Source organism: Ambystoma mexicanum, chromosome 2q (assembly GCF_040938575.1).
Source record: "Ambystoma mexicanum isolate Mex_15411 chromosome 2q, UKY_AmexF1_1, whole genome shotgun sequence".
Classification (NCBI taxonomy): Eukaryota; Metazoa; Chordata; class Amphibia; order Caudata; family Ambystomatidae; genus Ambystoma; species Ambystoma mexicanum.
The window spans coordinates 1,142,275,635-1,142,298,900 of NC_090924.1; the positions used below are offsets into that span (position 1 = coordinate 1,142,275,635).

General features: G+C 44.3%; 1 protein-coding gene across 9 annotated transcripts in view; it reads left to right on the forward strand.

Annotated features, from left to right (window-relative positions):
* The window catches only part of ICA1 (islet cell autoantigen 1), a 1,066,176-nt gene that overhangs the window by 70,924 nt on the left and 971,986 nt on the right, over window positions 1–23,266 (forward strand). For 2 of the 9 annotated variants that reach the window (XM_069648514.1, XM_069648516.1), the window contains exon 1: window positions 11,571–11,664. The exons of 5 other annotated variants lie outside the window; for them this stretch is intronic. In XM_069648514.1, the coding sequence (XP_069504615.1) occupies window positions 11,603–11,664 (62 nt within the window). In that variant the 5' untranslated portion in view covers window positions 11,571–11,602. Of the gene's footprint in view, window positions 1–11,366; window positions 11,493–11,570; window positions 11,665–23,266 lie in introns of those variants that run through there. 2 more of the 9 variants (XM_069648511.1, XM_069648509.1) reach the window with 2 other exon arrangements.

Here is a 23,266-nt window from a genome sequence, read left to right on the forward strand (position 1 = left end):
AGGTGACTCTTCCATAGTGGCTTCCCTCTCACATAATTCAGCAGCCCCTTCTAATTTCAGTTCCCTGCTCTGGGCTGTGTCTCCTCCGAACCCCCTCCGCACTGTGATTCCCCATTTTGGAGCAAAGTGTCCAACCAGTCCCATACTTCTTTCGGGGAAGTAAAGAACCATGACTTCCCTCCTGATAACACTTTCAACTAGGCCAGGAAAAGTATTTCAGGTTCATTTCTCGAAGTCGGGAGTCTCACTGCGTCATACGTTCTTCTTTGTCGTTGTACTGCCAGAGTAAAGTCCGGGAAGATGCACAGCTTCGTATTTCCAATTTCGTATTAGCCGACCTTGCAGGCTTCCTGTAATATAGCATCTCCATCCTGAAGGTTCATAATCTTAGCCACCATTACTCTCGGTGGGGCCCCTGGTGGGTGGGTGAGTGGGGGGGGTCTCCCTGGCACCCTATGAGCTCTTTCCACTGTGAAAAATATAGATAGGCCTTTGTTCCCCTGCACTTTCAGAACTAGGTTTTCCCCGAATAGCTCCACAAAGGGTCTCTCTCCCCCTCTCCCCCTCTCCCCCTCTCTCCCTGACCAGTCTCATATTACACCCCCTGGAGCGACCCTCCGCGTCCTCTGCTCTGGTCTCCAGGGTCCGGGTCACCCCCACAGGCCTGCCACTTGATTCTTAAGGGTCTGAATATCGTCTTCTACTGCACTGGCCCTCTGTTCCACCTCTGTGACTCGTTCACACCTTGGGAAGGTCTGTTCTCACTAGGGAGACATCCACCCCAACCTCCTTAATGCTTCTCTCCAAGGAGGCTTTGGATGCCTGAATGGCCTCCATCAGTGAGTCCTGGGTCAGCCCTCCCCGGCCCCCCCCACCACCACCACCACCTCCATCTTGTTGCACCTTCTTCCATGGCCCGGTCCTACATGTTTTTGTAGTTTATCCTTCGGTACTGCGTACTTCACCATCTTCTGTTGCCCCTTCACCATTGTGGCCTAGAGTTTTATTCAGGGCCGTGCTCGTACTGCACTGCCACGCTTTTCACGAGTATGCCTTCTACTGTTGCCTGGTGTCTGCATCCCCGCGTATCTTTCGGTGCCTTTCCCTGGTGTCCCAGAGGTGGTTGCAGTGTGGCACATTTCCCAAATTGTTGACCTATTGCAGGCCCTCTCCTCTATTCTGTGGCACCAGCGTTGGTACACTGAATCTTGCCGTGGGATTGCTGCCCTCTTTACTATGCCTGGGAGTGAGGTGCTGTTCAAAAATGGGTCCTGGGAGCGACTCACTGCAATTTGTCATCCTCCTTCACACTGTTTGGCAGACCAGTGTCTTTGTGTACCTAGGCTCTCCTGTCCCTGGCACGTCGTGTAGCAACTCCAGTGCGCCCCACCCACCGACACCCTGCTACCGGCACTAGTGCCGTTGGTATGGTCACAGCTCCCTCCAAACGTTCCCACGTCTCTGGCCATTTGATTTACTCAATGGCTGGTCCACACGGGCGGAGGGGGCAGGATCAACGACAGTCCCAGCTACCTGCCCTGCACACTTGCAGCGTGATCTCGTCTGGTCCACTCCACAGGCTGCTTATCCCCACTTCGCTGCAACTTTCTCCTCCACACCATTCGTTGGAGGCCCTGCTGTGACTCCCTCCCAACTTGCTGTCTCTGGCAATGTGTTTGGGGGGATGAGCTTCGGTCCTCGCACAGTGAACGGAGACTCGTCTCCAATCCAGGCAGCTCCTCCATGATCTCGAGGGTCGCCTATTGTCTTCGCTGCGGGCCTTCCCACTTTGCCACCAATTCTGCGTGGACAGATGCAGTCTCCCGGCAGCCGGGTCTCTGCAGGTCTTCACTGCCTCATACTATGGAGCTCCGGTGGACATCTTGAGCCTGTTTCGCCGACTGTCATGGCCTCCTTTTCACTGTCCACGGACATGATGCTACAGATTAGCCAATCGGTATCTTGTCCGTGGAGCGAACAGGGAAGTGTGACCACGGAGCGGACATGGAGACATATATTTTGGTTGTTTTGAAGAAACTACTGGACGGACTTTCACCAAATTTGCGGCAGGAGCAGCGGCTTGGTCCTGAAAGCGTGCTTTTGTAAATTTGGTGAAAATCCATCCAGTCGTTTTTTTTCTTTTTTTAAAACAACAAAAAAGTAGGTCACAAAAAATTAGTGATATCTATGTCCGCTCTGCGGACACACTTCCCTATTTGCTCCGCAGACAGGACACCTATTGACTAATCGGCTTGCGTCATATCCGTGGACAAGCACCGTGTTTGCTGATTGGCTGGAATGAAGCATGAGGTGCGTCGTATTGTTTTGATGCGTCCGCCATCTTGGATCTGCGGGGATCCGCGGACAGCGCGGCGACGATTGGCAAGTGTGTTGGTGTGTAAGGGTGATTGGGGAGGGTGGAGGAGTAAGGGATGGGTCAAATGCTGTATTTGTTTAGGTGGCAGGTACCCCTGATGTGTTTGTCATGTCCGCTGTCACCGCGGCTCTCCGCGGACATAGAAAATGCAATGCAGTAGCCCATATAGCCAGTCAAATATTTGATAAATGTTTGATTCTATGGGTGTGATATGCTGCAGTGGTTGTGGTCAGGGCCTAGAGTCTTGGGTGCATAGCCGAAGGCCGTAAGCTGTAGGCCACAACCACCATAGCCTATCACACCCATAGATCACACTTATAGAATCAAACATCTATCAAATATTTGCAAATCTACAGTTTGTGTACTGTTTGATTTGTATAGTTTGTATATGAAGTTTTGGTTACGTGATGTCATTAAGATTATAGAGTTTGGTAACAAATACTGCAGTATAACATATCCATGGAAGTAAACATTTTGTATTGTGGTGTATGGTTAGATGTTTGCTTCAGTGGTTGTGTTATGGAGCAGTATTTATGTGTTCTATTATAATATACTTACTATTTGATTTTTTGTGATTGGATATATTTTTTTCATGTCTTGGGTAACTGGAGCAGATCTTTTTCAAATTATGCTTTATTTCGACTCTCGTATTTAGTTTACAAACCAGTGTACTGTGCAATTTGTTCAGTTTCTGTGTTTATTTCTTAAATCATTGGGTCTGTGGGCAAAAAAATCCATGTTGGATTAAAAAAAAACCTTTGTTATGGTACAGTAAATTTCTTTCTTTCTTTTCAGTGTTTACTTGTTTCTGGCTAATGCTCTATCTCTTGGCTTGTTGCAGATTGTTGGATACCTGTTGTTGAATTGTAACTGGTTATAATTTTTTATTTATATTCTCAAATTGCTAATCTATCTGTTGGGTTGTTGCAGATTTTTGGGACAGTTAGATACCTGTTGGTGTATTGTAACTGTTTTCTAATTGAAGTTTTGTTAATGTTTATGTACAGATTAGTTATTAAATTTTGGTTTTAAGAAGATTAAATAAGCATTTATAAGATTTGCTGGTAATCTCTGCTTTAGAGTAATGGTATTATCATTACATTCAAACCATCCACAATTCTTTTTTGTATATGCAGTGTGGTGACCTGCATTGGTTGTGGATCCTGCATGGTAGAATATACCTATTGTTGTGAAGGTTTTCTTACCAAGTGATACTTGACCATGTGTGAATCCAGTTAGCTTGCAGTTGTTTTTGGTACCATCTGCATTGTAACGTAGAAGCATTAATATTACGTATTTGCTATGTATTTGTAAGGTGGAGCGATTATCTGAATTGCAGGTAGTACATAATCTGCCATGGTTTGCATTTTGTACAAGTTGCTAAAATGGAACGGATTCACAGTTAGGTATGGATACATACATGAAGCGTTCATTAGGGATTTCTTCCTGTGCCATATTGTTGCAGAGAGTGCATGTATGTTTCCACATGTATGAAATCTGGAAGATTTCAGATTTCATTTATAGGTATGGTTTCGTTTTCCAGTACTTGTAGTAAGTACATTAGAAATTCTTGTGGATCTTCTTGTGCGTTTATAGTGAATTTCCCCATTACAGCACAGTAGTCCAATTCTTGTCTTATTCCATGATCACTGTATGTGTTGTCAGGGTTGTTGCTTGCATTTCTATGAAGGACTAACATTTGCAAACACAATTGGTCTGTATTGTGTAAGTAAATGTTGTCAACAATTGGTGACAATTGAAATAGAATATGTATTACTACATTTGCGTAGCAATTTACACCAGTTATATTTGAAAATTTGAATGGACCAGATAGTTCTGTGTCCAAGTCATTTCTTCGGAGTGTGTGTTGCTTCTTTGAAGAAGTACCCGAGTTACTTTGAGTAGTAGATTCTTCTTTAGTTGTAGTAATTGATGAAGTATTAGCTTCTTTTACTCTCTTTGGAGGATTTGCAGTGAGATCCTGTTGCATTTCTGTTTGAAGTAGTTTTCTTTTACAACGTTTTTGCTTTTTGTGGAACAGGATAGGTTTTTAGATGGGGTGTATAGTGAACGTAGTCTATTGTATTCTAAAATGCAAGGAATATTAGCGTTTACTTTACTTGCATCAAAGTTGATTAGAAATAGACCGTCAGGTGTACGTAAGCGTGATAGTGCTACGTAGCTCATGCCTTCTTTAAAGACTGTGCTCCCAATATCTATCATTGCTTTATCTAGGGTAAGACCTTGTGATTTGTGAATGGTGACTGCGTATGCTAGAGTTAGAGAAAATTGTTCTCTGCGTACATACATGTCTTTGAAAAGAAGGAATCAAGCTGTTGAGCGTCCTTTCCTTTTTACTTCTGATAGTTTGTCAAAGAGAATTGACAAACTAAATGTTGTTGTCACGTGGGTATGTTTGAAAGCCAACAACTGTACCAAGTGCGCCATTTACTAGTCCTTGCTCCACGTCAAGGTTACGTTTAAGCATTACTCTACAGTTAATTTTAATAATTTCTCCAAACCAGCTGTGTTGGAGATAGTTTTCTAAGGTATTTAGTCTTGTTGTGGCTTGTTGACACATGGGTAGTGTCATACCATGTACGTCCAGTTTGTCTGTGGAGAAAATTTTAATTATTGTTTGCATTTCTTTTTTCAACATTGTTTCATTGAATTTGGAACAGCTTGCAAGAGTTTTGTGTGCTAATTGTTCCATGACATCAGTAGCACATGAGTTATGGCCATAAAGTGCATGGGTGTGCCGGGTTTTTAATATTGCTTGTGCTTCTTGAGATACACCAACTGTAATACTTTTTAAAATGTAGGTGTGGTCTGCAGACCGGCGCATGTTTTCTGTTACTTCTCTGTATTGGAAATGTTGCCAAAGGTTAACTTTTCCTATGCTGCCAAAAGTTTTACGGCAGAGTGCGTGTCCCAAGGTTTTAAAAATAGGTTTACCTTTCACTGATGGCAATTGAAGGTCTCCGAAAGCAATAATGTGTTTTCCTCCAAAGAGCTCTTCGTAGTTTGTTTTGAGTACTTCTTCTAATCTGAGGTGAATCAAAGCCAACATTAGGTTGGAGACCATGTTCACTTCATCGATTAGTAGCATTTTCATTTGTTTTAACACTCTGCATAGTTCCATTGCAGCTTCTGTAGAAAGTTTGTAATATTCTAATTTGTTTGGTGTCCTACTGGCAGGAGTAGTAATCGGTGTAAAGTGACACCGCCTATGTTGTAGGCAGCTAAACCTGTGGGGGCAGTGACAACAGCTGACAGTTTGTTGTTTGTCAATTGTTGAAGGAACTTGCTGATGATTTTGATTAAGAATGGTTTGCCTGAACCAGCTTGACCACTGACGTATAGTAGTATAGGTTTGTAATTTTGGCAGGTACATTCTTTATTTTCATGTTGTACACCATGTGCAATTTCTTTTGTTACTTCTTGAAAAATGCTACGCTGCTCATTGTTCAGTTTTGATTGCAGTACAGTTAAGTCTTCTGTATCTTCTTCATAGTGAGACATGGTGTTTTCTTACTTTTGTCATAGCTAATTCTGCCTCATTTGCTATTAGTGGCTGTCCCAGTGGTTCTTGGCTTCCTGTTATAGAGGGTTGACTGTCAGGAGTGTCCTTATCTAGTTGGGGCCGGAGTTCTTCTTCGTGTTGCTGTTCATTGTGCAACATTGGTTTGTACTGTGTAAAGTTTACATCGGTTATAGTGCTTTCATTTGCTTTGAAAGTGTCTTCATAGGAGTCATAGATATCTAGTAACTCTTCTTTTCTCCATGGTTTAAAAAGTTGTAGCAGGGAAATGTAATATAGTTCTGTATGTTGAGGAGTTTTTAATGACAATTTGATAAGATTAATTAAGCTTCATTTGGTAAGTTTCACTAGGCTGCCTTCACAATTTGTCACTCTGTATCTACCTTTTTATTTTCATCCGGTTTTATATTTTTGTATGTGAAGTTTTGGACCATGTGGTATAGACACATGGTTTCCTAAAGTGCTACTCCTGTTTGGGTAGTATGTGTCTAGTAAATTGTTTTTTAAACTGTCTCGGTTGTTAGGATCATTTTTGGCTATTGTTTCTTTGTCGTTGTATGATTTGAGAACTCTTTTATTTTATTTATTATTTTTCCTAGATTTAGCAGGATCAATACTTAGCCATACTATATTCAGATTTTCCATATAAAGCAGTACCGGTTAAACAATCTGCAGCTTCATAGCAGCCACATTCTCTATGAGAGCATTTTTATGCCTAAGCTGTACAATTTCTGAGACTGTGTTTTGTCCGATGATGGGTCATCCCAGAGGTCTTGAAGCTCTGTTTTTTTCTGCTTTTGGTAACTAGGCTGTAACATATCGTGCAACTGCAGTGGAATTGTCTGCAATGTACTGCACATCTAAGATTGCATTCCATAAGAGGGCAATGATTGCATTGTAATCATTGATATATTTTGCTTCTTCTGTTCTTTTTATGTAATGTGTTCTTAGAAATACTCTTAAAAGGTAAATCATCTAACTGAAGACATGAAGTTGTTCACTTCACCTGTTTCTGTAACTGGTCTAGGGAAACCAAGCCTTGCATGTTTGCGCTCTGCCTCCATTTCCCTACCGCACCCATACGCAATCCGTGTAGGAATTAAGGAGTTCAAGTGTTTGGATCGCACTGCGCCCGTCCCCCCGAAAGATCACAACACGTAAGAGCCCTGAAAGGTCCCACAGCTCACCAACCTCTACCAGGGCTTTACTGGAACAGATTCTAACCTGGATGTGTAACGGCCTGTCTCCCCCAGTTTGGACCACACGACTACCGCGTCCCAAGAGACTACCTTGTGCCCAAAGATCTAAAGTCCTGGAACCATCTGGAGACACCCAAGCACAACTATCTCAAGAGACCACACCTAAAACTGTGATCCCCTATCGATGAAGCACAACAGCCTTCCACTAACACATAGTCAATGCCCCCCACCTCCGCCCCTTGGTCACAACGTGCATGAATGCCCCCCACCCTCTCCCCTTAGTCACCAGTGTGAGTGCATGCCCCCCATCACCTCCCCTGGATGCCAGTGTGAGTGCATGCCCCCATCCCCTCCCCTCTGGTCTCAGCACAAATTAATGCCCCCCACACCCTCCCCTTGGCCGCCAGTGAGAGTGCATGCCCCCCTCCCCTTGGTCGCCAGTGTGAGTGAATGTCCCCCACCGCCTCCCCCTGGTCACAGCGTGAGTAAATGCCTCCCTCCCCCCTGGTCTCAGCATGAATGAATGCCCCCACCTCCTCCCCTTGGTCGCCAGTGTGAGTGAATGCCCCCACCCCCCTGCCCCCTGGTCACAGCGCAAGTAAAGGCCTCCCTCCCCCTGGTCTCAGCACAAATGAATGCCCCTCTGCCCCTGTTCTCAGCCCGAATGAATGCCCCCACCCCCTCCCCTTGGTCGCCAGTGTGAGGAGCATTTTTAATCCATACAAGTATGTGGATATGTAGTGCTCCTCTGGCTTGGTATTCTTTTCTCCAAAAGAAGTGTTGCACTTCTCCGAGGGGAGGAACAGTTTTATTACAAATAAAGTGTAGCATAGCAATGAAGCGATGATGGAAATATCTTGAAACATTAACAGGATCTAGAGAGCAAAGTTCTCCAGGTGTTAGTATCTGTTTGTTTAGTTTTTGTTTGATATGCGTAGGAAATCATGTAAATCTTCCCATGCATATTCTGCACAACTTAATGTAACCAAGTGGGCGGGCCAAGGTTTCTTATCATACAACGTACATCTGTGACGTCGGAACCAGTACTCTTTAGTACCATGCATGTTTGCTAACAGATTTGTAATGCTTGATTGTAAAACCTTCTTTTTTTTTGCACTTTTTGTAGTAATTGTGTAGCTGACACATTTTGAAAGTGGGTACCTGATTTCAATGTGTGTAGTGTAGAGTTGCTAGTTCACTTTCAAAGAGTAGGTGGAATATGTACTCCACATTTTGTCTAAATCTGGGATCTTCAGAATACATTCGTAACGAGCGGTATTCTAATGCTGTTATCTGAATGTGTCCATCGTACCTTCCTCCTTTCCCAGTAGGAAAGAGTAGAGGAAAAGCGCATGCTTCTATACTTTTTTTCCCATATGCTGATTGGTGATCCTTTGGTTTGTCACATTTTGATAAGTTTCTAGTGCATTATCTATGGTGTCTTTAGAGTGTAATGGATGAATTGTATAATGGTCTAAAATATTGGATACTGTAGCAGGATCTAGAATTTCAAATTGACCAGTTTCTGGTGACTCTAGAATTATTTCAGTGGTTTCATTCAAGTTTTCTTCAATAGTCATTTCTTTGTAGTATTCATTGTCTTTTAGATATTGCATGGCTTATCTAACTTTATGTAAGTCTACGAGTTGTTGCCAAAATGTTTGTCTTTTGTAGGTACACCATTTACTAAGACAATTAAAGATTGCTCTATTGGACGTTGCACTCCCAGAGTGTGCACATTGTCTTTCAGATCTAATGGTAAATAAACTACTTTGCCACAAATGCCTTTCACTAATTCAGAGGGAGGTGATTTTGCTGTTTTTGGTTGAAGGCGTATTCTTGCTTGAAATGGATGCACTGTTTGAATTATGATGGTCTCATATAAATTGAGGGGTTTTGGTAGTGGGAATAATGCACGTGAAGGAGTTTGGTTGTTGTCAAGTTTTGTAGTGCAGTAAGTGCAAAGTATTAAGGGGTCAGTTATTTTGTATTTGTTTTCTGCTATAAGGGCGAGAGCTAATTCAAACCATTTGGAATCTTCATTGTCTTCTATTTTGTATGTTACGTCTACAGTTTTTGTGTTACTTTTATAAAAAGTTCTGCGGCAACACACACATGGTTTGGTACTTCAGTGGATGTACTTTTAAATTTTAGTATTTCTTTTTTGTATGTGTGTAGTAGAAGGTTGTCATCTGTACAATTGTTGCTAGTCTGTTGTAAAGCTATTGCATTTTGTAAGTGGCTTTCACTTCCAAAATATTTTCTCTGGATATGCTCCATTTCTTCGAGTAGGTCTTTGGCTGTACCATGTAGAAGATTGTTATTTAAATTGGCTAGTGCTAAAGCAGGACTTTTTGCATAGTGCAGTTTATAGACTAGATTTCTTATATTTTGATATGATGGAAGGTGCTTTTGCAAATGGGTCCTGAAATGCAAGCTACTGAATGTCCTTGTAGTCCTGTGTATTTGCGTACTGGACAGGTATCTATATTTTGTAGTAGTTTCATTTTGATTTTGTCTTTGCCTTTCACATACTGATCGAGGAACTGGCGTATAGATTTGAAAGATTTATTTTGGCAATGTTACACATTGATGTGTACGCCCATTTGTATACTGGGCATTCTGGCTCAGTCGAATGGAGAGGTGATACTGAGTTTTCTGGGGATATGTTTGTAAGCAGTATTTCTTGTTCCATTATGTAAGGGTTTGTTTGCTTTTGTTTGTATGCTTCTTCATTGAAATCTGGTTCTGTGCTCGTGGTGTGACTCCATTCACCTCCACAGATATTTAAGAAGTTATTTTTGTTGACATTCCGCTTATTGAGAAGTCTTTTTTGTAATTTAGTAGTTAGTTTTGTTAGTGGTTTCATTCTGTTTAGCACTAAAATAAATAACTTCCTTTTGAGAAGGATTGCACGGTCTATGAGAGCTTCTAAGATTAATTTTCTACGGTAGGTTTTAAGGGTTGTGCATGATTACTCTCCTGTTTTTATAAGATTCTGAAGGACTCTGTAGCGGAACATTTTTTTCTAAAATACTTTTTTTGGTGTGATTACTTGCCACTACATCAAGATTTATAGGAGCAGTGTTAGCAGTAGTGGTAGCTGAATTCTTGTTAATCGCTTGTTTTGTTTCGCCCAATGACCATTAGATTGTTTGAACTTTTTGTACAAAATCTGCTAGAGATGGATGCTTATTTTGGAAACTTTTATTTTCATTTGCTCTACTTCTTCGTTGCTTTCTACGGACTTGCTTTTTGGTAGGCATTCTTTGGGGTCTGTTGAAAAAAAAAAAGGTATGGGTTGGGCTGTTCTGCAATGTATGGTATGACATTTATAACGCTAATGCGCCCATAAACAAGTGTTTCAGGGCGCGATGAGGCAAGAGAGGGGGAAACAGTGGGAAACGGACAACGATCCTACTAGGCCAGGTATCATTAAGATCGTGCAAGTGCATGTGCATGGGTAGGGGGAAAGGGCAAGTGCCTGGGGGAAGGGAGAGGGGATAAATGCAGTGCAAGGGATAGAATAATAAATAAGATAATTAAAAGCAGCCAGATGGTGGCAAGTGCAGGGTAAGAGCAGAATAAGTGCTGGTAGGAGACTGTAGGGATACAGAAAACAGTCCCCAGGTGTGATGGTTTGCCAGGGGGCAGGGAAGGTGTGCAAAAGCGGGGCCTGGCCTGGCCCCAAGATCAGAAAGGGTTGCCAGGTAACCAGTGCAGTTTCAGCCAGGAATTTCAGCAGGGGAGTGTTACGCTCGCCTGGTAACCACGGGGACGCCCTTATGCCCTGGTTGTTGGATTCACCCTGGACCTTCCTGATTCTGGACGAATGCCTTCTATGGCGGTCGGGCCTGAAAACACAGGAGGACTGGACTTAGGAACAGATTTTGTTTCCTCCCACCAGCCCCCCCCTGGACTCGACCTGATAGCCCACTCCTCACCTTGTTATGATGTCTGGCGTGCTCTCCGTCCTGCCTTCTGTGCAGGGGCTCATTGTTTTGTGCGGGTTGAAGCGACCAAGTTAACTTCACTGGTGCTAACCCATTAAGTGTCTTTTAGGATGTAAGTTTGGTTATAGCAGTCTTAAAATGTCCTTGCTTTCCTTTCTTGCTATTGATGTCTTTTCTTTGTTTCCCCTTAGGTGCACGGAGGTTCGGTGGGTGCGCTACTTGGATCAGGCTCCTGCCAGGATGATGGACGCAGGAGCGTAGGATGGATGGATGGATGGATGGATGGATGGATGGGCACGAAGTGCGGCGTGATAATGTCTTTTCTTGCTAACCTGTATTGTTTATTCCTTTTCAGGTTGCGATGGTCTTTCTGGCCGTGTGAAGATTTCCGGAGCGGAACCGGTCAAGAAATGCCCAGCCAGGTGAGGATTTTGTGATTACTGCCGTGAATGCTGTAAGTAACCTGTTTTAGCGTTGTCCTTCTTTCTCTCTCCCTTCAGGTGCTTCGTTCTGGTGCGTGTGTGGTGTCCTGATGATGCTGCCGACTGGATGGAAGACCGCGAGCAGCAGCAATCGACGGATGGAAAGTTGCAGGTAAGCAGAGAGTAATGTTCTTTTGTCTCCTCTGCAGGTCTGCTAGTAAAGGATCACCGGCTGCTGGTCTCTGAACACGATGAGCGTCACGCTGCTGGCTGCAGAATAACGCAAAGCACGTTCTGTAGCTTGGGTGTGGTTTATATAGCTCTCTGTAAAGTAGTCCAGGTAAAGTAGTCTGGGCTACCACACCCTAAAACACTGCACCGCACAGTCTGGTTCTTAGGATTCTCTAGACTGTGTGGGTGCCTCCATGTTGGCTGCAGGCCTGCACAGCAAAAGTAGTCCCTTCAAGACAATGTCCCAATTTGAACATGAGCCTGGCGCCAAAGGCGCCAGGACTGACTCCAGGAGAGTCTGTGATGATAATGCAAGGCCCTAGGGGCCCCAAGTGAATCCTGAGTCCTAACCCTACCTGGCATGTGACCATGCCAGTGGGGTTTTTGAAAGGGAAAGAGGCAGAGAAGGCAGAAGCAAAGAGGAAGGTTTTGGGGTGTTTCCGGAACCAGAGATGGTTCTCCTCAAGTTTCAGGGAGGCAGGAAGGCTGTTCCAGAGGGAGGCCCCTGCTGAAGAGAGCTCGACCACCCACTCGTTGCTTGGAGAAGTGACTGACCCTGAGGAAGTTGGAGGCAGATGAGCGAATAGCCCGAGAAGGACGGTATTTGGGAAGAGAGAGTTGCAAGTATTGCGGCCCCAGAAGGCCTTGTGGACAATGCAGAGGATTTTGAACTTAATCCTTGCAGCCACTGGGAGCCAGTGCAGAGATTTCAGTCCTGGAGAGATACAATCCCTGGGACTGAGGCCAAGGACAAGTCCGGCAGTCCTGTTTTGGATAAGTTGCAGAGGGCGGAGAGTAGAGGCAGGCAGATTAAGATGGAGACTATTGCAATAGTCCAGCTTAGAAAGAACCAGGGCTCTGGAGACAGTGAGCTTCTGGGGGAAGGAGAGAAAAGGAAGAATACCTCTGAGGAGGTGCAACTGGTAGTGGGATTTCTTAGAGACGTCTGAGATGTGAGGAGAGAAGGAGAGTGTGGAGTCGAAGATGACCCCAAGGTTTTTAGCCTTGCAGGTGGGAGCAGGAAGAGGGCCAAGAGAGGCCGGCCAGAGAGCTGCAGGGAAGGAGGGAGTGGGTGTGCTGATGAGTAAGATCTCAGTCCTACTGGCATTAAGGCAGAAGTCATTGGCGGCACACCACTCCTGGATAACAGTCAGAGATGAGGGAAGGAGAAGAGGAGGCCGAGGGTAGCCTGAAAATGAGCTGGGTAACCTCCGCATAGCACTGAAAGTTGGGGCAGAGAGCGGCGATGCGATGGGCAAGGAGTGCCAAGTATTGGTTGAACAGCCAGGGAGAGAGGTTAGACCCCTGGGGGACACCACAGGTAGAGAAAAAGATCTCAGAGGAAGGACCTGTGTGCTGTGTGCATGAATGTCTGAGTATGATGGTAAGGATGTATGTGGTGGTGCGTCATTGTGCATTGGACAGTTACAACTAGTTGGGAAGGCTATTCTTTTATTTGTGTGTTAATATCCTGGGGTTTAGATGACAGTAGAAAGTAAGCTAGTGGTGTGGTGAGGAGAAGCACTAATAGTAAATCTAATTTTATAGAATTAAAACGGTTCTTTGTTCTGCAATACTAACATTCTAGGGGCTGAGTTATGTCATTTGTGCGCTGAAAAGCAGGTATTTGTTTGCCATTCTGCCTGCAAGTCCCTGTTTGACAAATTGGGATTTGTGGGCAGAATAATGCACAAATCTGTTCTGGCACACACATTCCATGAATCAACCCCACAGTGTGTTTGAGGAACAGTAAGAATATTATGGTAGTATTGTACTTACTTTTTTTGTTTGTAATGAGCAGGTTTCTTCTGAGTTGTTGTTTGTACTTCAGATGCCGCTGCTTTTCAGGAGAGTGGTCTTCACTGCAATTGTAAAAGAACGAAGTTATTAATTTTGTGTGTTTATAGCACCGATGTTAATTTAGACGTTGATTTTTATGTTTTTGTAGTAGTAATCTTGTTTGATAACTGAACTTGGTGTGTGCATGGAGTTTCCTTTGACTATGTGCAGCCTTTATATTTTACTTACGATATGTTAGTTCAACATGCTTTGCAAATGAGTAGAATACTAAGTATATGAAATTCACTTGGTTTCTTAGGGCTGTGTTATTGCATGTTAGAAGATGGAATACTTGTTTTGCAATTTTTGTAAGGTAAATGGCAGAAACTGTATAGAAAAGCATAGAATGTATGTGTTTGGGAAGGAGTGCGTAATAAAGCAGAAGGATGCGATGTATAGAGTGGTAGTGTTTCAGCTGTGAGCTTTTCAGTGTGTGTGTGTGTGTGTGTGTGTGTGTGTTTGTGTGTGTGTGTGTATGAAGATGTCTGAACTTATCCTGGCTGTGTGTAATTTTATAAAACTACTAAGTGTTTTTCTACAATTATACTGTTTTCTATTGAATATTAACATTTTTAGATAGTTCTGTGTGTTTTAGACCGCTTTGGAAGTGATAGATGATTATAGCAGATGGGAAACATAATAGTAAGTTCATTTTATAGGTTATACAGGTTAAGTGGCAGTTACTCTGTTTATATGCATTTATAAGAGTTGTACATGTACTCTGCATAAAATATGCATACCTTTTGGTTTGTATTCATGCATGTGGATATGCATGCAGCTGCAAGTAGAAATCTTGTAGACTTGTACGGTAGTTATTGTAGTAGGTGCTTTCCAATGATATGAGACTTGTACTCCGAGTGATCAACAGTACATTTGAAGTGCTGAACTCTGATGATGGAGTTAGATGTAGATGTAGAGGTCTTGGATGTGATTGGTGGATGGTTGTGTGACTGCTTAGCTGTATCCAATGAGGGAATGGCACAGAGTGAAGTGGAAAGGGTAGAAGGGCTGTCTAAGAGTTAAACTGTCCGTGGACACTGCGGCTGTCTGCGGACCGGGCGTGCCACATCCGGGGTTTTCCAGAAAATCCTGCATGGAAAGGGGACTGTAGGGATTAGCCAATCAAGTGTTGAGGTTGTGGATTTGTGTTGAGACTTTTTGTACAAAATCTGCTAGAGATGGATGCTTATTTTGGAAACTTTTATTTTCATTTGCTCTACTGTAGCGAAGATGGCAGAGGTGGAGAAAGTCAGGGTGTTGGTGCTTGGAGATGTTTGTGCATGGTTTACAGCAGTATGCTCAATGCAGGCATGTGGCAAACAATTTTGATGTTAAAGGAGTGGAGGTGGTGTGGAGCACTGTGCCTGATTGCAATGTACAGGGAATTGTACAAGTTTGTGAAGATATTGGTCAGGATGAACAGTCCCCATGTCGTAGTTTTGCACTGTGGTGTTTTCCATTTGGGCTAGGTCAGTGCCCCTACTTTGTTGGCAGATTTGGAACACTTGGTTCAAGCAGTAATGAACATCCTTCCAAATGCCAAAGTTATTTTTTCTGGATTAGTACCTAGGGCAATATGGGACAATAGTTCTGTTTTTTTTGTCCTCAGCAAAACATTGCTAGGTGTGCCATCAACTGAGGCATGTGTGTTTTCATGATTAGAGCTGGTATGTTCTTCTGTAATAATGAGAATATTGATGATTCCAGTAATGGTATTTTTATTTTAAAGAAGATGGCATTTCTTTATCTTTTATGGGAAATGCCATGCTGTTTTGGAATGTAAGGGTTTCTTTGGAGAAGGTTATGTGAAGATTTTAGGAGTCCCCTCCCAGCCCCCCCCAAAAAAATACAAAATAACAGGTGTCTGTCAAGCATCTGCAAAAATAACAAAACAACTGCTCTTTTCAGAGCCAACCTGAAAGGGGAAATGGGGCACACTATTTAAACTCACCATGCTCAGATTTTCGATAGGTCCGCGGACATGGTGGTTGTCTGCGGACACCGCGTATTACATACAGGGATTTTGGGGTGGAGAGGCAAGGGATTGGTCAATAGTTTACTGGGTGTGTTGTGTAAGGAGAGAGTTTGTCAGAGTCTTTTTTTTTCTCAGAGATGAACAGATAGCTATGGCTGTGTTTCAGAAAACAGATTATCTGGATTTTGGGAGACTCATGGATACATTGGTTGGAGGTGCATGCAGATGCTGTGGAGTAGCTGCAGATCTTGGATTCCCTTATGTGGAAGTGCATTGGCATGGAGTGCGTGGAATGAAGTGGCTGGACTTGGTACCTCTCTGTGCTACTTTGGAGACACAGCATCATCCAGACCTAATTATAATTCATTGTGGAGGGAACAGTTTAGGACATGTCTGGAATTTCTTTGCAATTTGCAATGAAAGAATGACTTGGGAAGGTCATGGGCATGTTTCCAAATTCCCAAGTAATTTTTTCTCGTATTGTGCAGCGACAAATGTGGCTGCGTACTTCATTTGGTCCACAAATGGAGAAAGCGAGGTTCAATGTCAATAAGGCTGTTTGTGCCTTTTTAAGATATATTGCCATGTCCTCTTTTCACAATGAAAACATTATGTTTCGTAGCACAATTTTTCGCCGAGATGGAGTCCATCTTTATGCTGGCAATCAGATTTTTCTGAGAAATGTACAAAATGCATTGCAACCTTTTTGGGAATTACAGCCATCCATTTTGCTGTAGGTGTTGACCATTTGATGTTTTTCAAACGCAAACAAACACTACCAAAAGGCTCTTTTCAGAGCCACCACTTTCTCCCAGCGAAAAGTGCAATGGTTTTGATAGGGCAGCACCCCAAAATCTTAGATGTCTGTGGACTTCTAAGCCTGCTCCATTTATTTATTTGCCACTTCTATTTTTAAACTGTGAAAAGAGCTTTTTTGGGGTGGGGGGAGTTTGTTTATTTTTTTTGTTTTGTACACACGACACACTAGGAGAGGAGGGGAAAGGAAGGGACACCAACCACGGGGATAAAGGGCAGGTGGAGAGAGGAAGATGTAGGGTGGGCCTTATGTAGCAGATCGTCTCATGCTCCGTGACCGCAGCCTCAAAAGCACTCCAAAGAGTCTCCCCCCCCTGCAGAGTACTGTGTCGCAGTATATACACAATATTGTGACCCTCGAAAGGTAAGGCTCGACAGCATCATGGATGGCCTGTGAGGCAGCTGGAGGGATGCGCTGTCCCTCAGGAGTGTCTCTTGTGGTGACAGTAGCGTAAACGGAGGGTGGTGTAGAGGAACTCAACCTACTACGTTTATCCCAAGGTACAACCTTGCGAATGGCCCCACCGTGGAAGGACCTTGGGTGTCACTTCATGGATGTCGTACCGAAGCTGTACGAACCAGGCCTCCCATGACTCGGCACCATTTTGCACTGGTTGCAGATAGGGGAGTCCATGATTGAGAGGAAAGGAGGTTAATTGCATCTTTTTAGAATGACTAGGCAACCATGTTACCGCCAAAAGTTATTGGAGTGCAGGTGATATCCAGTTTTTGACAAGAATCTTTTTTTTTAATTTCTGGGCTGCATCTTGTGTAACCGCTAGTTCTTTTATTGGAGAAAATGGGGGTGGGTGATTGTCTATTTATTATTAATTTATTATTACTTTAAACTCAGCCTGAGTGCCTGGAAACAGCGGCTTGTTCAGCAGTAGTGTCTGCTAAAGCATCTACTTTTAGAAATTGTCGAAGTAGTTGATGGGCCCCATGTTTCACTGTTGCTATTGGTTTATCTGGAATAATGGCATTGAGTAGTGCAAAGACCTGAGACCTTATTTTTAGAAGTAATCCGGAGGATGTAAGGAAGTCTTTGCTTCCACAATTGAACAATAAAGGTGCACCTAAAAGGGTTTATACAGTAATACTTTGTTGATCAGATAAAATACATGCTTGAGTTAGGGCTATCAATTCTGGAACCTGAGATGAAGACACATTTGGTAATTGGGCCCTTTCCACCACAGTATGGAGAGCGCAAAATGCGTATCCTGCAACCAATCGCCCTTTATCATCTCAAAAACAAAATCCATCAATTAAGTCAATAAGATCAGGTTTATGTAAGGGTACATCAAGCAAGTCTTTCCGGTGTTGTGGAAGTTCATCGGTAATGGCTACACAGTTGTGTGGCTCATTATCGGGTGGACTAGGCAACAGATGCAGGATCGGAGACATGACCGCATGTCTGTTTGGGATAAGGGAGACTGGGTGATGGAAGGCCCGTTCAAAGGCTAATTCCAAGGTTAACACTGAGGTTCCCGGCTCAGGGGATAAATCCAGACAGAAGTTGGAGGATACCTCTGTCTGGGCTATTGCCAGACTAGTGCCTGAAGCTCCCTCCAAGACAGCTAAAAAAGAAAGGGGCTAAATCAATTACCTCCTCCCAGGAGGTCTCAAGAAGTAAAATTCTTAGCCGCATTGCTGAGGTTCCCCTCAAACCATCAGGGTAGGCTTCAACAACTCGGAGCCACACTGAAATAGTATGGCTAGATGGAGGATGGTGCCAAAAGCCACACAATGGCAGCCACCTCAAGCACAGCGTTTGTGACGGAGTAGTTTTGAGGGCCCTCTGGCCTCTTTTGTGCAAGTGCAGGCTAACCTAACTGAGGTCCCCTTTTCCCCCCTCATCAGGGTTTCAACCCTTTTGCTCCAAGTGTGCAGTGGTTGGCTTCTATCGGGATATCGTAACCTCCCACCATTGACCTTCCTCCATCCTCATCACCGTTCTTTACTCCCTCACCACTAGTGTTTTCTGACCCATGGCCGATGGAGGTGCGGGTGGTGGGATAAAGGCAATCATCTGAGTACCAACTTCTCAGCCATTATGTGTGCCCCTCCCGCCCCCCACTCCACAGTTTGGCTTCCTCGAGGGATAGTTTATTCTCTATACTTAAAGAGCTTGTGCATTCCCAAGTCCTTAGAGGCTGCTCCAGGAACATTATTGGGGAGATGCTATTGCCACAGCCAGCGGTCACTGGTACAGCAATGGTGCTGTCTTCCCCTTTCTTTTTCTGTGGGAAGGGATGCTTTTTTCCAACTGCCACTTTCCCCTCCGACTTCTCCTGCAACAACTACTGCTTCATTTGATCCTCAATCAAGAGGGGGAGATTGGGGGAGCCCGGCAATGATTTCTAAGAAGTATTGCTGTCTTCAGAAAGGTCGTTTAATGATAAGGTGGAATATCAGCTTGGGTTTGTGGATATTTCTGTGCCCGGAAGCCCCTCTGGCAGAAACTGGGTTGCTTGCTCTTCTGAGAAATAGGGAATTGTCATGCATGAAAGCATAATCTCAGAAGCCCACAAGCTTTGGAAAAAGCCCCATTCTGGGTGTGTAGTTATTAGAAGGGTGGACTTTTTATAGGTTCCTTTGTTATCAGAATCCTCTTGCCCCATTCTTTGTCCTTGTTGGTGGTGCAGCTACTTTCAAGTATAAATATACGGTTGCTACTGCAGCAGCCTTCGTTTTGAGGAAGTCTAAAGGTTTATCAGATTTCAACATTGTAGCTCAGACGGGTGAATCGCTTGGCCCTCTTAGTGGTAGCCAGTCGGAAGCTTTGGCTGGAGCTGGTAGAGTACAAGAAGCTCCTACCAGTCAATATGAGGGAAACTTTCTGCTCATGGCTGGTAGAGGCAAGAAAAGTTGTTTGATTTTATTTTTTGGCAAGTCGCAGTCTAACATTTAGACACTTCTGCAAGGGTTATGGCTGTAGGTGTGGACCTGAAGGCCATCACGTTTGTCCTGGATGTCTTAGAGAAAATGATGGACCTTCCCTTTCAGGGTGTTGATCTGTTCTCCTAGTTTACTAACCAACACCCACCAGCTAACACCCTTGTAGTTTTGGCTAAATCTGCACAGAAGCCATTGCGGTGTACTACCCCAGAAGTTTCTTCCAGGAGCCTCCCCCCCCCCTCCTCTTCCTTAGAATAAAATCCTAAACCATGGTGGGCTGGTTTACCATCATTCCTCTCTTATGGGCGGGAGGTCTTTGTTTTACCTCGAAGACATGGAGAGCTCTTTCTTTGGACCTCTAGGGTGCCCAGTCAGGTTTTCGTCTCCCTATTGCTCCATTTCTGCAGCTGAGGATGCTCACTCTAGAATCTGCAGTTCAGAAGCTGCTGAACATCTAGAAAGTGTAGAAGGTCTCTCTCTCTTTCCCCGAGAGAGAGTATCTTTTTATAGGCTGTTCAAGGTGCCAAAGCACAACTAGGAGGGTCTATGTGCAAGCCTGGCCTGTCCTCTCAATTCCTTTATATCCCTGGAACAATTAAAGATCTGCATGCTGGTGCAAATCCGGTCTGCCCTCTGTCAGGAAGAATGGGCCTGTGTTGTAGATTGGATGGATGGATGGATGGATGGATGGATGCTTGCATGTTCCTATTTGGGAGCCAAATTGCTGTTTCCTTTGCTTTTTAGTCTGGAGTCAGCAATTTCAATACAAAGTGCTCCCGTTTGGCCTTCATGCCCCTCCAGGATCTTTACAAAATGTCTATGCTGGCATTCGTCGGGCAGGGCACAACCACATTTCGCCTAACCTTGAGGATTGGCTGGTCCGGGCAGCAAATCTGCAGAAAGCCGAATCTGCAATCCAGGTGCTTCTTGGCCTGCTCCTCCATCTCAGTCTGTAAGTGAATCCAGAGACGCCCTCCCAGAAGCTGACCTTCATTGGCTTTGTTTGGGGCACTCGCCAGTCCATGGTCTTACCTACGGGGACTGGGTGTAGGATATAATCCATACATGCACCTGCTTTAAGAACTCTGCAATGACAGCCAGATGGTTTCAATCTCCTTTGTCTAACGGCATCTTGCATACCATCCGTGCCTCTTGCCTGGCTTCAGGTGAAGAAAACACCAGCTCTACCGCTGGCTTTTCACACAGAGAATAGTGCTACTGATTCCATCCGTTCTGCTTCCAGACATAATGTGGTGGAGCAATCACTTTAATTTGATTGCCGTGGGTCCCTACAGTGACTCTTGCGACGTTCTCGTGTGTATTAGGTTGGAGTGCAATGCTTGAAAACTTCTGGTTCAAGACCCATGGGACTCGAAGCAACAAGCTCTTCGCTTCAATGTGCTGGAAGTTCGAGCCATATTCCACACCTTGAGGACAGCTGTGCTCCGGGAACAGATGGACTACATAACAGGTATGTTTTACTTGAAGAAGCAAGGAGGTACCCTATCACCTCAGCTGTCAGTGGTGACAGCCGAGCTGTGTGAATGGATCATTGTTCAGGATGCTCAGGTTTGGACCCTGCGTTTGCTGGATGACAACCATCCTCAGACTGAAGGTGATGGATCATAAATGGGAGCTCAACCCTTAGGCAGTTCTGGATTTGGTTGCGAGGTTGGCATTTCCTGTGGTGGATGCATCCAGTTTTCTTCAGTCAGACACACACTGGGATTGCAAGGGAGATTCCATCTGCTGGGAGTCTGCCCATTTACGAGTTTCCTTCATTCACCTGATTCACAGGGTGCCCAGGAAGTTCATGGCAATGGATTCTTGCACAATAATTCTGATGGCCATCTGGTGGCCAGCCAGGTTCTGGTTCTAAGATCTTAAGACAGGTCTGCTCTCCTCCAGTCCATCTTCCCCTGAGACCGGACCTGCTGTCGGCGAAATTGAGGCTGGGGTGGGATTTACAGCACCCTTCCCTGCTATCTCAACAGTTGTAAGCTTGGTTCAGCATCTGCAATTGTCTAGGGAAATGTGGAATTACTTCTGGCAGCACCACACCCTTCTACTAAAGCACAGTTGCAGAGTAAACGGTTGATATTTTTCTATCATTGTCCCGATAAGCAGACCAATGCCATATGTGTCCTAGACTGTGACCTCTTTGATGTATGACTTGGCAACTTCTGGCTTGCTGTCCATTCTTGTCGTACTCATTGGTGAGTGGTTGCGGCTTATAGGACTGAGGGAGACTCTTTCTCCAGTGTGTTTGAGGCAGCACTTTGTGTGACTCTAGCAGTTATTCCCTCTTTTCAGGAGGCCTTATCCTTGCTGGGACCTCAATGTTGTTCTCAATGCTCTTGTGCAAAAGCTGTTTGATCCCTAGATCAAAATGGCCCTCGGTCTTGTAACATAAAAGGCTGTGTTCTTGGTGGCTATTACTTGGGGCCTGCAAGGTCAACGAGCTTCAGACCCTCTCTGCTCCTGAATAGATTTCCATATTCCACAAAAGCAGGTTAGGGCTATGGACCCACCCCTCATATTTGCACAAGGTCGTATTTGATTTTTCGCATCAACCAGGAGCTCTCTTCCAGTTTACTTCCCTAATCTGTTGTCAGAGGGCAAAATATCTTTCACTATCAAGATCTCTAGAACCTTTGACTTGAGGTTGGGGGCTTTTTATTCCCTAAGAAGGCCAATCTTGTGGTCCATTGGCCTCCAAGTCTACCATAGAAAGGTGGATAGTGTATTGTACATCTGAAAGATATAAATGCCAGTGGTTGGCCCCTACTCCATCCACATGCTGTTTGTGCAAAGGCTGTATTGGTGGCCTTTCTTGGTTCTAGTTCTTGGGTTGATTCCAAGTGGTGCTGCAGATCCTTTTTGGTTAGCCAGTTTTGGGTCCACCTCCCCTTTCTTGGCATCTATGCTTTGTAATCTCCCACACCTATGGTGTATGTAGGAATGTTGGACTAAATGAGTTACCGTAGTGACTACTGTACTCCTAGTCCATAGTCCCATTCCGACATGTGCCTTCCCACCTGCTCTGCTAATCAAGACATCAGTCAGGTATGGCCTAGGCAATGGACTGTCTGGTTGTGGCTGAGGACATTGCCTGAATGGGCGTGGGCGCTTGGGCTCATGCAAGTGCTACGTGTTAAACAGTCACATTTAAGGACTGCACTGAGAAAGGGTGTGCTGGAACTCCCATAAGTATGGAGGAGGGGAAGGGAGGGGGACTGGATTAGGAGTACTGTAGTCACTGCAGTGAGTAACTTTTTTACTTTTTTACTTTCTTCCATACAGCTTTCCCACTATCCTCTAAAAAGGCATGTTAAGAATTACGTTCTAAGCTATATACATGCGTGAAGGTTCTAAGGGGTGTGATTGCCCATGTGCCCAAAGGATGTTTGTCTATTTCAACATACATCCTTTGTTATATACTGTTTCCAACCCTAGCTTCAAGAGCAGATCCCACATTATGGAGTGGACGGTAAATCGGGACTAATAGTGCAGTAGTCACTATTTTGAGTAACTTGTTAAGTACTTTGCATCTAGATATTTTTGTGGTGATGTTTGCGCTTTACTTTATTCCTCCTCCTGCTACAAACAAACTTTCATCACACCAACGATAAAACGTAGACTGGAGAACTGATAACTGGGGTGGGGGGGTAGTAGAATTGAGTGTATGATTATGTATATACTGATGCCATTTTAGAAGACTTAATTTGGTCTTAAATTGGCTCTTAAAATTTAACAATGACGCCCAACTGTTGGCCCAAATGACCTTTGGCTTGTTAAATGAAAGGTTAGTCTGTCACTAAGCCACCTGTTGCACTTCACTTATTGGCCCTTAAGCAGTGGACTGTTCTCTCTAGATTGTTTCACCAAGGCCTCTACTTGCTCGTGATTTTGCCCTTCCCCCCCACCTTGCACCTCCTTCCCCACACTCGCCTGCTCTTAACCGGCCCATTACTAGTTTGAGCTCTGTACATAAATCTTTAATACAAGTGTATAC